General features: G+C 38.9%; 1 protein-coding gene across 1 annotated transcript in view; it reads right to left on the bottom strand.

Moving 5' to 3' along the window:
* afap1l1b (actin filament associated protein 1-like 1b) overlaps window positions 1–15,009 on the bottom strand; it is a 30,694-nt gene that overhangs the window by 11,969 nt on the left and 3,716 nt on the right. Inside the window, 1 exon segment of the mRNA XM_079834398.1 lies at window positions 778–903. Within this exon segment, the coding sequence (XP_079690524.1) occupies window positions 778–903 (126 nt within the window).

Genomic DNA, 15,009 nt, shown 5'->3' with positions numbered 1-15,009 from the left:
TTTCAGGGAAAAGCACGGCTAAAGTAGTTCCAGGCAGGTCATGACCGCATTACAGTTCCATATCACTTCACCAAATGATTTCAGTTATTTCAAATGTTATTTACAGCCGACAACAGCAAAAGAACCAAAACCTACAGCAACACTGATCAAGCGAATAAATAGTTAAGAATAGGATAAAAATGACAAATTGTTTTTGCCACAAAATTACGTTCTATTATGTATTATGCATTTATTAGTTATTATGGAAAAGCACATAATCTTTTTCTCCTAGACACAGACACACACTCGGACAGAAATGTGTTATTAGCGCTGCTCTGACGATTTTATCAGTAAAATAGTCTGCCATCAAAAGCTGAATCCTTTGTTACTAGCTCTAAAATTACGTTTTGGAATTAGCAAACGGAGGCTTGGGAATAGATGCGTAAGAAATTCGTCCTGCACACAAGAACGTTTTAGGGACAAAAACCTGACAAACGTGGTAACCGTATAAGCGGAATAATTGACTCCGGGCCGTTGAATTATTGAAAAATAGTGCATTACTGCACCACCTCGGGTGTGCATTATTTTTCCAATAACTCAACAGCTCATGGCCAATTATTCATTACATAATAAATACTTTATTCCTATAATTTTTAGGATAACATTTTTTGTGACTAATTTTTAAAAATAGTCAAAAACACCTATACATTGCTATAATTATTAGCATGTGAATCCCTTCAGTGTGGCCGTGGCCAATAGATTGAGCTCAGCTGTTATGTATTTGCTGTTCAGTCTCACCAGATGGCTGCAGCTGTTTGACCAAGTTCCTGACCACGCTCATCTTCTCTGCGGTGGCTGAACTCACGCTCTCGTTCTCCAGCAGCTTGAGAAGCAAACTCAGCTCCTTCACCAGGTGCTCCATACCTGCACAGAGAGTCGAGAGAAGGACAGGATCAGTGACCATGTTTGCAGAAGATGACAATCACTAATGGTCTTAGACTTTTGGACCCCATTGCATTTATATTCATCAGATGGTCTAAAATACACACGCAACCTTTGTTACTGGGCATTTTCATTCAGTCCATTTGACCTTTTAAAAATCCATCTGGAGGACTCAGCTGTTGGACATCTGATTTCTTTGGCTGTTTGTTGAAGAAACCTTGCCAAAATGCCAAACATGATATCCCAAAGGTTTAATGCAATAAACAAGCAAAGAAAAGGGGTATGACCTGAATTGATTTCTTATGGGAGTGCTCTTCCAAATCTGTGTACGGTGAACAATAGCTGCAGTGTTATGAATGGCCTAACAAACACAGGAAACAAGAAACCCCCTACAGAGAAATGACATTTTTAGAAAGTCTTGGAATTGGAATTCACTTCAACAATACTACAGCATTGGTTGTCTATAGGTGCGGATAATATGTCTCATTATTAATTTAAAGAAGGAAACCTGTGGAAAAGCTTGAATTCCAGACCTGAAATGTACAGTTACACGCTGGTTTTAAAATTATGAGTAACATTTACTGGTGATTTAATACTTGTGTTCTCTTAAAGGGTTAGTTCACCCAAAAATGAAATTTCTTCCATTAATGACTCACCCCAATGTTGTACCTCCGTTCATCCTCGGAACACAGTTTAAGATATTTTAGATTTAGTCCGAGGGCTTTCAGTCCTTTGAATGTAAGTGTATGCACACTTTGCTGTCCACGTCCAGAAAGGTAATGAAAACATCATCAAAGTACTTCATATGTGACATCATTTGGTTAGTTAGACTCTTTTGAAGCGTCGACAATACATTTTGGTCCAAAAATAACAAAAACTAAGACTTTATTAAGCATTGTCTTCTCTTCCGGCTTTGTTTGAATCCACGTTCACGACGCCACAGTGACGCTGCTGACGTAAGACGCTGTGACGTGTTATCTGGTGCGACAGAGCTTCGTTTGTAGTCTGAGGGAGACGCACGCTGTAAACAAGCTGTTCTACATTGTTTGTATTGCTATATTAAAAAAAAAAAGGTAAGTGTGCATGTCCCGGATGCCCTAATCGCCAAAGATAACCAGATAACACGTCACAGCGTCTTACGTCAGCAGCGTCACTGTGGCGTCGTGAACGCGGATTCAAACAAAGCCGGAAGAGAAGACAATGCTTAATAAAGTCTTAGTTTTTGTTATTGTTATTTTTGGACCAAAATATATTGTCGACGCTTCAAAAGAGTCTAACTAACCAAATGATGTCACATATGGACTACTTTGATGATGTTTTCATTACCTTTCTGGATGTGGACAGCAAAGTGTGCATACACTTACATTCAAAGGACTGAAAGCCCTCGGACTAAATCTAAAATATCTTAAACTGTGTTCCGAGGATGAACGGAGGACTTACAGGTGTGGAACAACATTGGGGTGAGTCATTAATGGAAGAAATTTCATTTTTGGGTGAACTAACCCTTTAAGACAGTTTTCACAATGTTATGGGAACTGATAATAAATACAATTTCACAATAACATGTAATAACAAGTCCAAAAATTAACCATTTCTTATGTTTGGGGTCTCAAAGAGCTCAGGGAAAAAAGTTTAGAATAATTATTTATCATGTAATTAATTATTAATTAATTCTTTAAAATAATGTCATTATTTTAGCAATAATAATAATTAAAAAAAAAGTTTTCACAACTTAAGATTTTCTAACTGGTTAAAACTCTATAAAAGTGAACTCCCGGCAGTTTTTATTGTCAGACATTAATTGTATTTTTCTAAAATTAGCTTTTCTGTGCTCATTCAAGTGACTGTGTGTCCTGTTATTTTCAATACTTTTTATGTTCAAAGTGGTTAAATAATTTTGCAGTTTCAGTTTCTATCCTCACATTTCCTCATTCTTCTGTCTTGACATGCCACTGCATTCTGGGAGATCCAGTTTGATCAAGGTCACCTGCATGGAGCCATTTCGGTAAAACTGTGACATACACAAGACTAATCATATGACTATGTATGTTAGATTGCACTTTGAGAACGATGAACAGGGCAGCTCTGTAGGACAATATAGCAGAAACACTTAAACAGAATGGATCTTTATACATCTTAAGGATATTCAACTTGTGGAAAAACTGTTGTATAAACTTTACAATTAAAGTTGTTCAAACATAACATAATAAGTTCTGTGAACTCAAAAAATAATAATGTTTTAACTTATGGATCCAAATTGTCACAGTGGCTATAATGATGCGCACAACGAAGTAGTAAAACAAAAGAGTCTATAATGATATATCCAAAATAAAACACGGTGGAGATAACCAAAACTGAATAACATAACCACGTAAAACATTAACGATACCAGACTGATTTCAGGACATTGGCCCACTAAGTTAGATAATGAAGTATCTTTTCGATGGTCTTAGGGTTTCAGATATCTGGTGTTATTCTTACACCCATGCCATGGCATCACGTTTATACTTGGCTAACTACACACAGCTTTTTGAGATCATAAAAAAGACTTGGCGAGATGGGAGGTACTACCTCTTTCCATGTTGGGAAGGATTGAAACAGTGAAAATGAATATACTACAGAGGCTTCTTTTCCTATTTCAATCTCTTCCTGTTTTGGTTCTAGTCTCAGCATTTAATAAACTAGAAAAATAGATTTCAGAGTTTATTTGGCAAAATAAAAGACCAAGAATAAGACTTAAAATACTTATGTCAAATAAAGACAGGGGAGGTTTGAACCTTCCTAATCTTAGATACTATATTGGGCTGCTCAGTTTAGGGCTAAGGCTGCTTGGCATCGATAAAGAGGCAGAATGGGTTAATATTGAACAGAATTCACTTCCTGGAGTCTCTTTGACAGTTCTGCCATTCATGGACTTGCAAGCACAGAAAAGAGTGAAGAAAACAAATATATGGATACAGCATACTGTCAAAATTTGGTCCACAAAACAAAAAAAGTTTAGAGGAGTAATAACCTTATCACGTGCAATACCTATTAAAGGTAACCCAGATTTTCTCCCTTCTATATGGGATAGTGCCTTTAGTAGATGGGAAGAGAGTGGTTTAAAGATAATTAATCAAATTTTTGATGGAGAAACCACAAGATCTTTTTCTCAATTATGTGATTTACACTGAGATCTAATGATTTCTTTAGATATTTACAATTACAACATTATATTACAATTCATAAACATTAAAGATCAAAAAAAGATCTCCAACAAAATATTGAAAACTATTTTATCAATATTATCGAACATGATCTACCTACTAAAAAAATCATATAGCACATATTTATGGGAAGTTAATGCAGGATCAAAAATATTTCCGGCCTCTCCAATTTACCCTCTGGGTAAATATTTCCCCCTCCGAAAGTCCCTGCTCGCTAGGTAGTACTTTTTCAAAGTTCAGGAACTTTCGGGGGTGGGACTCTGGCGCTGAACATGCTGATTGGTTGAGCTCACGCAGCATTTTATTTCAACCGGCATTTTTAAAAGTCTTTTGAGAGGTTCGTTCTGCGTTCAGTAAATATCAGTCTTGCTCTTTCTGTCCTATGGCGCGCGTTCGTCTCAGCCATCTCACGGTCAATGTCTGTAATAGCTGATAATAACCTACGTTGTCTTATTTTAAATCTAGCTTTACGAGCTTTCAGAATACGTTTTAGTATCAGTGTCTCTTTTCCGCCGCTTTGTTAATGATGTTATGGTGTTCCTGGTACAAATTGTTCTGGGTAATTTCGGTGGAAACCGGGCTTAAGTTAAATACTGTAACAGAGGACGAGATGTGAATAAATATATGTGCTGGCTGTCACAAGATTATCAGCAGCCAAATGTGGAAGGAATTTGATTGGAAAATGAAAATTAGATTCTTTTAGGGTTCCACTGGTGGTTGCCAAATTTGACAGTACTTTTGCCATTATCACAATGCTGGAGGGATGGTGTGCATATATTCTACGAATGTCCCAAAATACAAGTGTATTGGCAGGGGGTTAAAAGGGAAATTAATAAAGTTTTAGAAAGAGATATTCCAATGAAACTATTTTAACTAGGAACTCAGGGAAACGGAAACAGAACAGAGTAAGAAATGAAACCAAAAGAGACCATAACAGAATATACACGTTACACAAATTCAATAAGCTTGCATTTTGTATTAACATTTCATAATAGTGACATAAAACTTTCATAAGCCCTATTCGGACAGGACTCGTTTTTTAACGGAGGACGAAATGTGCTTTGTGGTTTTAATTCTGTCCAAATCTGCCATGTCTGTGTTTTTCTCACACAACCTCAGTAAAAAATTCCAGGGCAAATGACCTACTGTTTTTCGGCAAACTAAAACTTTTAAGTGCGTGTCTGCGTAATCGGAGTTGCTAACACAAGCTCTTGAAGCTCCGCCCTCTTCTTGAAAGGGGGCAGCTCATTTGCATTTAGAGGGACACACACATTTTCCGCTCGCCCTCAAAAAGGGACAATTTTAACATGCTATAAAAAAATTATTTGGGGTATTTACTCTGTGGACATCAGAGATTTATTTTACATCTTGTAAAAAGGGTCATAATAGGACCCCTTTAATTATTTTGTGCAATGCCAACCTTTTCTAAATTCAATAGTTCTTTCAAGATTCAACATTTAAAATAGAGTTCGTCTGACAAAATGACAGCTGGGGTTTTTTTGTTTTTTTTTACAGTGTATGCATCCCTCTGATCATTCCAAAAAGAATTAAATCTCTTTCTCAAAACAGATCAGAGTCACACATCTTTCACATGTAAGCACTTCACACCACACCCGGACTGAAGAGAGGGATGGGAGAGGAAAAGTCCCTTTTTCAAGGCTATACCTTCCACTCATTTAGCTTTGCTGATCCAGGAATTATTATTCTTGGCCAAAAGTAATTACTGCAATATGTGACCTTTCTTTTGCTTCTGCCCTGACAGCGTTTTTTCTATCTTTCTAGACCAGATCAAAAAACCTGTTGCATAGCTCATGATGTTTCTTTTCTAGACCCTCACCGCTCCAAAAACAAACGCTGCTTTGAAGTGAGGGTCGCAAACCGCTATGCAAACAGGGGGAATTCAAAATAACGGATCTTTTCTGCGTTCGCAATTCTATTTTGAGAATCATCCTGTTCATTGGATATTTCTTGGTATGTAAAAGTCCATGTTACACACTACTGTTAATATAAATAGTGATTAAAAATAGTGCAATTAAAAGCTGATTAAAAATAATTATGCTGCAAACATTCAACATTAAACTAGCATTACTCATTACTTCTAAATTTTACACAGCACAGAGAGGAATAGAGAACATCAATGAAAGACTGTAAGAGAACTTGTGTCAGCATATTTACTTAGAGGGCTGTACAAATTTGCTCTTCAGTGAGTCATTTAACAAAAACCCTCTTTTAAAAAAATAAAACCCTTTGTAAGATAATGCAAGAGAAACAGTCAAATGAACCAACAAATGTAAGCACCACATTATACAAACATACTGCTAAAAAATAAAAGTGAAAACTAAACCACTGATTTCAGTTCATTTTAGCGCCTTACTGGGATTGAACAGTCAAATACATGCACTTATATGTCAAAATGCCCATCTTTGCAAGTTTCTTCATAAACAAAGTTGTTTACGTCTTAAGTAAACGTAAATATTAATAACTGCCCTCTACTCCCCCCGGGGCAAGTCTTGGCAGCCGCAACACCTGGGGGTGGTCCGGTTCCTTGACACACTGCCGCTCGGTCCACAGCATAGACAGTAAAAGAAATGGACACAGCGACCCCATAGGCTTCGAAGGGGAAAAGTGAAGTCAATTAGAAGCACTCACTTCCTGATGGCTGAGCGTACTGCGCAGCCTCAGACTGAGCTTGACGACGTACATGTGACATGAGCAACCAGTCTGACAGTTGTAAGTCTTCTAGTAGTTGTGCAAAGTGAAATCTGAATCACTTTGTTGAAATATTTTGTCCCGTTGCTTTTGGCTCTCTGTGGGCTTCTCCCCATGCTTCTCCCTTGACTTTATCGGTCTTTATGCCTCCACTTCCCCCCGATTGCCTCATTGACAGTAAAAGATTGCCTGCGAGCTTCTTGCGTGGTTATGACGCAATTGTTAGCCTATTTTTACAAAAACAACTTTTACTGGGCGATAGTGTAAGATACAAGGTAATGGAGCCTTTTATACATTTTTGTGTTTCTTTAGAAATAAACAATGGACAAATGGAGTCTTTAAACGCCTCAGATGTAAAGTTATTCGCTGTCAAAGTGACGCCAAAATGAATGGGAGTCAATGGGATGCTAACAGCAGGTGATGACTTGGTTAGCAATGGCTGCCTCTTTGAAAGGTATGCTTTCTGGGTTGCTGGATTACCCCCTTGGTCCTCAGCCAGCCAAGAGGCTCTTCCTCTCGGTGCCATGTGATGGTACTGCTGGACACTAGGTGGATGACTCGATCCTCCTCTGCCCCCTGGCGGCCGGTGGTGGCTCCTCCTGTTGAGGGCAGCCGGCAGCGAGTCCCACGCTCCCTGCTCCTCCCTGTCATGACGGATGGAAGCAGGCTCCGGCCCACGGCGAACGCCGGCGACTCCTCTGCTCCCTCTAGGAAGGCAGCCACCCCACCTTGACCCAGGGGCACGGCAGCGAGCTCTCCGTCCCACCAGGTCTTCACTCGCTCCAGCACCACCGCCTTGGGCAGCCCCTCGCGGACTTCTTTCATCCCCGCTGCCTGACCTCCTCAGCACCGTGAGCAGTGAGGGCTCTCCGACGACATGTCTCTCCTTCCTTCCGGGGTTCGCACCAATGTAATGAAGTTTGTTGTTATGGGAAGGAGGCGGGAACCGGCGAACATTGAAACAAGACTTTAATAAATAAATAAATAAACAAACTGAAAGTAAAAGCCCCTCACGGACGACTGCCGCGCACACACATAACAAAATGTAAATAAAACACAACGTAAACTCCAGGCCTGGTCCTCTCTCGTACTTTCCTGTCGTCGCTCCTCCTTTTATGCGTCCAAGCTCCTCCGTGAGAGATCCGAGACCGATGTGACGCGCAGCTGGCACTCATCATCCAATTACTCACCGGCCTCGTGTCGCTCTCTCACGGCTCTCGCTCATCCTGCTCGTCACATTGTGCTTAAAGTTTTTCGGGTAGGTCTATTTCATTTGTGTTTTTGCTCTATTGTAGTTTTTTGTCCTATTGCTTTATTTTCTTTTTTTCCTTTTTTATCACTGACTGTTTACTTGTCTTCAGTGAGCATGATTTTACTTTTGATAGTTAAACTAGTATTTTAGATTTATGAAATTTTAATTGAATTGTTATATCAAAAAGTTTATTTAAAGCAAAAATAACTATATTGTGATATATATCTTTATCTTGAAATAAAATGTATTATATTGTGATATAAGATTTTAGTCATATCGCCTACCCCTAGTGCTAAGATATTTAACAGAAATCAGATCAGGACAAGAACCTTCCTGGGCTTTGTTTTTTAAGCACCGTGAGCTAGTTGATTGTAGAGTCCATTGGTGGCAATGGACCTACTTAGGGCTTCAATGCTTTTGGGAGAAACAGCCCTGGTTGATTGTCAACAGAGGAGAAACTGTATAATTCACAATAATTTCCAAATGCCTTTGCTGTTCTGTCAGCAGAGCACAAACACAGAGCTGACAGAGATAAAGAAAGCAAACCACTGAATTACTCACTGACAGCTGAAGGACATGAGAAACCAACCATTTTCAGACAAAAGCAAAACTGTGCTGCAAAGTGCTGAGGAGGATTTTTGGTAGCACTTGATTTTACAGTCCTGTTTCCCATGTACATACTTTGTACTTATTATATACTTATTATTAATTACAATAACTGGGTAATAACTAGGTACTATCCCTGAACCTACCCCTAAACTTAACCTTAATCCATGTAGCTACTTTCTTAGCTAAATACACGCAAGTGTATATATCAAAATATTAAACTATTACAATTTACATTTTTAAATATATATTGATGCAATATTAACCAAATATTGATGCATCTCTTGATGGAAATAAATGTTGTGATGTTATTTCCATCAAGATGTGCAAACATTTTTGGTCAAGATCTTGTATTGACAATGCAAGAGTCGAGCACATCCCAAATACTTTCAATGAATTTAAGGTCTGGACTCAGAGGTGCCAATTCATGTGAAAATTATTCTTAATGCTCTCTCCCAACCATTTTTTTTTCACAATTTGAGCCTGACGAATCTTGACATCATCCTGGAACATGGCCATGATGTGTCTTCCTATGGTTGTTTAAGTAATAAAAAGCTACACTCTAAAAAAAAAAAAAGGTTCTATATGGCACCAAAAATGGTTCTTCGTCGTAATCATAGAGGAACCACTTTTCATGTTCTGTATATGGTAGCATAGCACCTTAGTTAGCGGTGCTATATAGCACCTTAGTCAAAGAACCGGTGAAGAACCTCTGAAGAACCGCTGAAGCACCAAAATTGGTGCTATATAGCACTTAAAAAGGTTCCCCTATTATTACGAGCCAAGCACCAAGAGCCAAGCACCATTTTTGGTGCCATATAGAACATTTTTTTTAGAGTGTACACACTCCATCAATTAGGGTTAGAAGAACTGTTGCCAAACATATAACATGCTAGAAACATAATAATCACTGCAATAATGATCCAATCATAGAATATTTCGCCTATTTAAATCCAAACAGGAACTGGCAGTTATATACAATTTAAGTTAGCTTTTACAATGAAAATTCAACTGTATTCAATAGTCATAAACCTGTCATCCTTTCTTCCTCAAGTCAAAAACAAACACAATTTCGCCTCTGAATCTTAAGAGTGCTAGATCTCAAAAAGGCGTCATTCTTAATGTCACCACGAAATCCAAATTTGGGCAATTCCAGGTTTTTTTTTTAAATATTGCAGTATTTATTATAAATATGTGCACATCATTATTTTTTAAATTCATATGTCCTTGTAATCTTTGATACAAATAACTTCCACTCCCTCTTGAAGCAACATCTCTTCTCTTCTCTGGTCTGATGATGGGAGGGTGGGGGGTGGGGGGTGGGGGGGCACCTGTCCGAGCCACAACCATCCAATCAATTCCCGATGACGAAAAAACAAGTCCCACCCTACATTTTGCTTGTTCGAGAAGTCGTTTCACTCATTTGTCATAACAGTAAGACTATCGTAACTTCCGTTTACTTCCATGCCGACTTTAAACACAGCCAGCGATAAGTTATCTTTTAGTTGTCTTTCACTGAGTTGGCTTAATGGCCAGTAAACTCCTAAGAGTTTTTCTCTCTCCCAAAAAGGAGGAAAGGTGAATATGTGTATGTCCGTAAGGGGAAACGAGAAAAAGAGAGGGGCGGAAGAAGAGTAGGAGGCGGAAACTCAGAGAGCAGAGAGTAGGATGACTCTGTTATTGTACTGAGAGAGGCACAATCACAACTCCAGGGCTGCAGCTCTCGAGAGGGCCATTGTCTGGGTGTGCACTCATTGACACGGGCGAGGGAGTGACCCGTCCCTTTTCCGAGCGACTTAAATTCCCACACAACACCCTCTGTTCCTCTGTGTCTTCTTCTGGCCATGTTTCTCTCTGGAAACTGGGTCAAGTTTGTGGAACTAAGCACAGTCAGCTCTGTTACAACTATTCTGAAGGCTTGCCTGTTTTTGCTGTGGTGGATCGCGTGTGTAATGTGTGGGAATGTGAGATTGTTGAACCCCATCTGACTGCTTGAGTGGCTTTTTGAATGCATCTATAGTGTCTGCTGACTCTCACAGACCAAAGACATATCGAATTTAACCTTAAAGTGACGAAATAATGACCAACTGAAAACAAAGACCTCACTCATCAACAAATATTAGTTATATTAGTCGATATATACACTCTAAAAAAAAAGGTTCTATATTGCACCAAAAATGGTTCTTGGCTCGTAATCATAGGGGAACTTTTTTAGTGCTATATAGCACCAATTAGGGTGCTTCAGTGGTTCTTCAGCAGTTCTTCAGAGGTGCTTCAGCGGTTCTTCAGAGGTTCTTCACCGGTTCTTTGACTAAGGTGCTATATAGCACCTCTGAAGAACCGCTGAAGAACCACTGAAGCACCAAAATTGGTGCTATATAGCACTAAAAAATGTTCCCCTATGATTACGAGCCTTTTTTTTTTAGAGTGTAGGGTAATGGGTTCTTCAATATGGGTATAGGTCTTTCAAGAATAAACCCCAAAACTTCCATTATACCACTATACATTCAACCGGAACCAATTCATATATTCAGATGTTTTGTTTCCTTAAATTAAATATTATGTGAGTATGTATACCACCAACCATTTTATACTGGAAATCTGCAATATAGCAACTTCTATTAAAAAAGATTGGAAAGAAGAACTTTCTTTGTATAGACTGGGCACATTTTTAAACAACATTCCAACTGAACTTTTGAGTGGCTCGGCAAAGTAGCTAGACAATGTGGCATTGTGAGGTCCAAAATTACACAATGACATCACCTTTGAGGAAAAGAGGACAATGCAGTGCGTAGCATTCAGAAATGCAGTGCAAACATTCATTCACCCAAATACATCACTGAACACAATCGCATACACACTAACACTTGCAAAACAAATTCTAGGGAAAGCAGCTGTACGGTCTTGAGGCAAGGGCATTGTGGGTAAGGGGATATGTCCTGCAGCTGTAGCTTCCTGTCTGGGCTGACGACAGCAGTTTCTATCATCCCTAACCTTCTGCTTCCTATTCCTCTCCTCCACACACCCCCAAAAATGACATACCATCCGTCCTTCACTAACAAGCACACTCTCTCTCTCAGCTCCGGACCCTCCCATCTGGACCGGTTCCAACAAAACACTACAAAAATCATAGCACACTACATATCTACAACACGCACCATCTGTGCCTGTTTAGAGGTCTTATCCACAGACCATGTTGGGTTTCTCCTGCAACAGTGAGGAATGAGGGCTCAGCTCCGACAAGCATCATATGCAGAATGCCGTGACCACACAATCCTTAAAAAAGCTTATCAGCTGTCTGATTCAGGGTGGGTGGACGTCACGTGCCATAGTTCCACAGGACACACAAGCAGGGCTGATACATAGAAGAGGCTTTGATGAACACCAGTCAAGGTCACACGGAGGCCACATGGATATAAGGGCGAGATGGCTATAATTTAAAACTCACTATTTTAGTGGATGACAGCGTGCTGGGTGGGGTCAATTACAGAGGATCAACAGGCCACATAATTGAAAGGGAAAGGATGAAGGCTTTGAGGATGACCACATGGTTATTGATGGCTTAATGGCATGGGGAAAAATCCTCCTACAACAAGTTGCAGTACATTGTGGTTGTCTGAACACATGCTGAGGAGGGTTGGACACCATTCAGAATTAAATTCCAATTCAAATAAAGTTATCAACTGCAGTTTAAGTAGAAAATCGATGTTAAATAAGAAATCTTGTTAGAACATTTTGGGTTTTTTAGGCTAATAGGCCTTATGAACAGAGATAATGAAAGATAGATAAACAGACAGACACACAGACGGATAGATGGATACTAGACAGGCAAATGATGGATGGATGGATGGATGGACAAATAGACAGACATGATTTGATAATAAAAGTTTTCCAATCATTGTGTTCTTGTGTTAGCAATGACTATTGGTTACCTCCAAAGAAAGACATGCATCAAAATGGCCTAACAAGCCAATGAATATTGCACCTGAAAGAACCATTTACTGGATCAAGAACTTCAAGGAGAGATTTTCAACTCCAGTGAGGAAGGCTTTAGGACGTCCCAGAGTATCCAGCAAGCATCAGGACTGCATCCTCCTTAGGTGTCAGCTATGTATTTATGTCACCAGCAGAGCAGAGCTTGCTCAATATTGGCAGCAGGTGGTTTTGAGTGCATCTGCACACACAGCGAGGCCAAGACTTTTGGACAACGACGACCTTCTGTCAAGAATGGCAGCAAAGAAGCCACTTCTCTGCCAGAAAAACTTCAAGGACATACTTCTCCACTTGTGCACCTAAACTCTGGAATTCTCTTCCAATGATGATCAGACAGGCGGATTCTCTTACTGTTTTGAAATCTGCTCTTAAAACACATTTTTTCAGAATGGCTTTTATGTGATCTTTTTTTTTGTTGTTATATGTATCTTGTGCTTTTTATCTGTCTATGCTTGTAAAGCGCTTTGAGGTTCTCTTTTTAAAGGCGCTATATAAAATAAAGATTGTTATTATTATTATTATATACTGAAATTCTGCAGGAAGTACAGGGATTGGAGAGCCGAAGACTGGTGCAAACTTATTTTCTCTGATTCACCTCCCTTCCGACTGTTTGAGACATCTGGAAAATCGATTGTCTGGAGAAGAAAGGTAAACGCTACCATGAGTCCTGTGTCGTGCCAACAATGAAGCATCCTGAGACCATCCATGTGTGGGGTTGCTTTTCTTCCTAGGGAGTTGGCTCTCTCGCAATTCTGCCCAAAACCGCAGTCATGAATAAAGAATGGAATCAAACCGTCCTGCAAAACCAACTTCTCCCATCGACCTAGGAGCAATTTGGTGATAATCTGTGGGTTTTCCAGCATGATGGAGCACCATGTCACAAGGCAAGAGTGATAATGAAGTGTCTCGGAGATCATTTCATTGATATTTTGTATCCGTGGCCAGGCAACTCCCCAGATCGTAATCCCATTGAGAACGTGGTTAATCCTCAAAAGGCAAGTGGACAAGCCACAAATTGTGATCAACTCTGAGTACAAATAAGGCAAGAATGGATCGCCATCAGTCAGGATTTGGCCCAGAAGCTGATATCCAGCATGACAGAGCGAATTGTAGAGGTTATGAAGAAGAAGGGTCAACACTGTAAATATTGACTTTACAGTGAATACAGTCAAACCTCTGAATGCTTATCATTGCTTTCCAGTATACCATAGTAACATAATCTAGACAGACAGATAGGTTGGTTGGTTGATTGATTCGTTCCAGCTCTGATGCTGACTTGTATTCATATTTTGCGATATACATTTATATTATATACAAGTTTTATGATTGTTTACTTCATGCACTGTGCGACCACTGAAATTTGAGAGGTTTCATTTACAGTCCTACAAACATCTTTCCATTCCAAAAGTTGTTTTCTGGTTGGAGGATAATGCTATATTTCCGATTCTGTAAACCACAGGGATGACAGGTACTGACATAAAACATTTGGAGGATATCACTTGGAGAAGAGTCTAGTTGACATATGCAACCAAGTATTATGCAGTTGGATTATGCAAGATAAAGTGAATGCCAGTCGGCAGACACCAGAGGACTAACCTGCTCATCAGCACAAAGAAAGTATATCAAAACGAACAGGAGAACTGTCCGTTCATAACCAGAAGGGGTTTATAGTGAAGGAACAGAGCAGTCTTTTGCTAGATTTTGCACCGTCTTCTCTGTTTCTACACTGCAGTCATAAGACTTAAGGCACGCAGTCATGAGAGTTGCATTTGTACATTCTCCCCAACAACAACCCCGGCTGTGAAACCTGCCATGACCTTTTTTTTGACACAATCCTAATCTTTCACTATGCAACTTATTCTTTGATTGTTGCATGAGAAATCTGTGATTTAGTGTGATTGATTTGGATGAAATTAGCATTTTTAAAAAGGCAAGCAAAGCAATGCAACTGCCATTAGACATTAGAATTGCATACAGAAAAAGGTCATTCAGGTGACCTTTCTTTAGAGAGACACCAACATTATCACCATTATTTCAGTCTCATCAGCTACTTAATTAACGGTTTAAATCCAGTGTTATTTTAGTATTATTTCTATATTATTTATTAATAACTTTATGAAAATTTATTTTAATATTTTTCAGATTTAATTTAAAATAATTTAGCACTTTTGTCAATTGTTTTTGTTGTTTTATATTTGTATTTATTTATTTCAATTTTAGTTTGTTTCATTTTCATTTAAGTTTTTTTCAGTTTCTGTTTTTTGTTTAATATTTATATTTTATTTTAGCTTTATTTAAAAAAAAAATATATATATATATATA

The sequence above is a fragment of the Gobio gobio genome (assembly GCF_949357685.1).
Source record: "Gobio gobio genome assembly, chromosome: 14".
NCBI classification, from domain to species: Eukaryota; Metazoa; Chordata; class Actinopteri; order Cypriniformes; family Gobionidae; genus Gobio; species Gobio gobio.
Note: the sequence above shows the minus strand (reverse complement) of the source record. Positions and strands in the feature narration are given on the sequence as shown.